Source organism: Phoxinus phoxinus, assembly GCF_949152265.1.
Source record: "Phoxinus phoxinus genome assembly, chromosome: 6".
In the NCBI taxonomy this organism is placed as follows: domain Eukaryota; kingdom Metazoa; phylum Chordata; class Actinopteri; order Cypriniformes; family Leuciscidae; genus Phoxinus; species Phoxinus phoxinus.
The window spans coordinates 1,029,325-1,031,824 of record NC_136881.1 but is presented as its reverse complement, the minus strand read 5'-3'; the positions used below and the strand labels follow the sequence as shown (position 1 = coordinate 1,031,824).

The 2,500-nt window shown below is 39.8% G+C and overlaps 3 protein-coding genes across 5 annotated transcripts in view; 1 reads left to right on the top strand and 2 right to left on the bottom strand.

The window, feature by feature from the left end:
- ercc5 (excision repair cross-complementation group 5) overlaps window positions 1-2,500 on the top strand; it is a 33,071-nt gene that overhangs the window by 136 nt on the left and 30,435 nt on the right. The window lies entirely within an intron of this gene.
- The window catches only part of blzf1 (basic leucine zipper nuclear factor 1), a 30,333-nt gene that overhangs the window by 15,655 nt on the left and 12,178 nt on the right, over window positions 1-2,500 (bottom strand). The gene's annotated exons all lie outside the window — the stretch shown is intronic.
- The window catches only part of LOC307000330 (cell surface A33 antigen-like), a 9,392-nt gene continuing 7,120 nt past the window's right edge, over window positions 229-2,500 (bottom strand). The window contains exons 5-6 of the mRNA XM_079615843.1: window positions 1,502-1,618; window positions 229-1,405 (exon numbers count right to left, since the gene is read on the bottom strand). Of these exons, the coding sequence (XP_079471969.1) occupies window positions 1,323-1,405; window positions 1,502-1,618 (200 nt within the window). The 3' untranslated portion in view covers window positions 229-1,322. The remainder of the gene's footprint in view (window positions 1,406-1,501; window positions 1,619-2,500) is intronic.

Sequence of the window (2,500 nt, the reverse complement as noted above, 5' to 3'; positions counted from 1 at the left end):
TAAATAGTATGTTGAAATATTGATTCATTTTAATCACAAATAATTAGTGATATAATTGAGCAAGCGAGTAGTTGAGGCTACCTCACTTGCTTATGTAGCGGCTGGACAGTCTTGTGGACTTGAAACTCATTTCATCTTCATCATCACTTCAACTTATCAAAAGACAGGACATTCAAACGATAAGTTTACTTCATCTCATTGGCTCATTATTGAAGAGACAAAGACAAAGACTTTTGAGAGTGCTTTATACAGTTTATGTATTGGCTGTGTGGTACATGTATTGAGCTCTGGGGAAAATAAAATAGGTATAAAATATACATTTGTTTGGTGAAGAGTTTTATTGATCAGTACATGTCAAAAATCTGTTGAACCCCCTCAGAGTAACATCTTTAAAATAAAGGAGGTGTTACACGCTATTTCTACTTCATTACGCTATTTCTACGTCATTACAATATTTCTACGTCATTACAATATTTCTACGTCATTACAATATTTCTACGTCATTACGCTATTTCTACGTCATTACGCTATTTCTACGTCATTACAATATTTCTACGTCATTACGCTATTTCTACGTCATTGCGCTATTTCTACGTCATTACGCTATTTCTACGTCATTACGCTATTTCTACGTCATTACAATATTTCTACGTCATTACGCTATTTCTACGTCATTACAATATTTCTACTTCATTACGCTATTTCTACGTCATTACGATATTTCTACGTCATTACGCTATTTCTACGTCATTACAATATTTCTACGTCATTACAATATTTCTACGTCATTACGCTATTTCTACGTCATTACGATATTTCTATGTCATTACGCTATTTCTACGTCATTATGCTATTTCTACGTCATTACAATATTTCTACGTCATTACGCTATTTCTACGTCATTACGCTATTTCTATGTCATTACAATATTTCTACGTCATTACGCTATTTCTACGTCATTATGCTATTTCTACGTCATTACAATATTTCTACTTCATTACGCTATTTCTACGTCATTACGCTATTTCTATGTCATTACAATATTTCTACGTCATTACGCTATTTCTACGTCATTACAATATTTCTTCTTCATTACGCTATTTCTACGTCATTACGATATTTCTTCTTCATTACGCTATTTCTACGTCATTACGATATTTCTACATCATTACAATATTTCTACGTGGCTGAGGAATGAACCAGTGTCTCGGGTCTTTGGGTTTATTGGGCGGAACGCTGGGTGGTCTGTCGCGGCTGTCGTAGCGACCTCACTGGTCATCAGTTTCGCTGCGGTCTCTGCGGTCATCCATCCAACAGCAGAATCAGATGCAGATGACCCCGATGACAACCGCTACGGCCACAACGGCTCCGGCGATCCCGTCGACCGACGCCATGCTCTTGGACGCTAGCCGGGGTTAAGACACACAGAGAACAGCTGGGTTAGTTAGTCAGGACTATAGTCACGGCTCACCAGGTCTTCGGGAAAAGCTGCTGTTCTTACGTGGCATGACGGCCAGGGTCAGATTACACGATGCAGATCTGATTTCATTGGTGGACGTGCAGGTGAAGAAACCGGATGTTTCTTTGGTGATATTGTAGAGTGACAAAACTCCGTTTACTAAGGAGAGACGACACACACACATGTGATGCAGGAAAACTAAGTTTAAAGCGATAGTTCACCCACAAATGAAAATTAGCCCACGATTTACTCACCCTGAAGTCATCTTAAGTGTTCATGACTTTCTTCTTTCGGACGAATACAATCAGAATTATATTTAAAAAATGTACTGGCTCTTCCAAGCTTTATAATGGAAATTAATGGCCACCATTTTTTAAGTCCATAAAAGTGCATCTGTCCATCATAAAAGTGCATCTGTCCATCATAAAAGTGCATCTGTCCATCATAAAAGTGCATCTGTCCATCATAAAAGTGCATCTGTCCATCATAAAAGTACATCTGTCCATCATAAAAGTACATCCGTCCATCATAAAAATGTATCTGTCCATCATAAAAGTGCATCTGTTCATCATAAAAGTGTATCTGTCCATCATAAAAGTGCATCTGTCCATCATAAAGTCCTCCACAGGCTCCGGGGGGGTTAATAAAGGCCTTCTGAAGTGAAGCCATGCGTTGGTGTAAGAAAAATATCCATATTTAAAACTTTATCGACTAAAATAACTAGCTTCAGACAGACGGCCGTACACATTGATTTACGGTGAAAGAGTGACCCCTAACCCTTAATCCGAACCTTAACCCGACCCTTAACACGACCCTTAACCCTAACCCGACCCTTAACACGACCCTTAACCTAACCCGACCCCTTAACCCGACCCTTAGCCCTAACCCGACCCCTTAACCCTAAACCGACCCCTTAACCCGACCCCTTAACCCTAACACGACCCTTAACCTAACCCGACCCCTTAACCCGACCCTTAGCCCTAACCCGACCCCTTAACCCTAAACCGACCCCTTAACCCTAACACGACCCTTAACCTAACC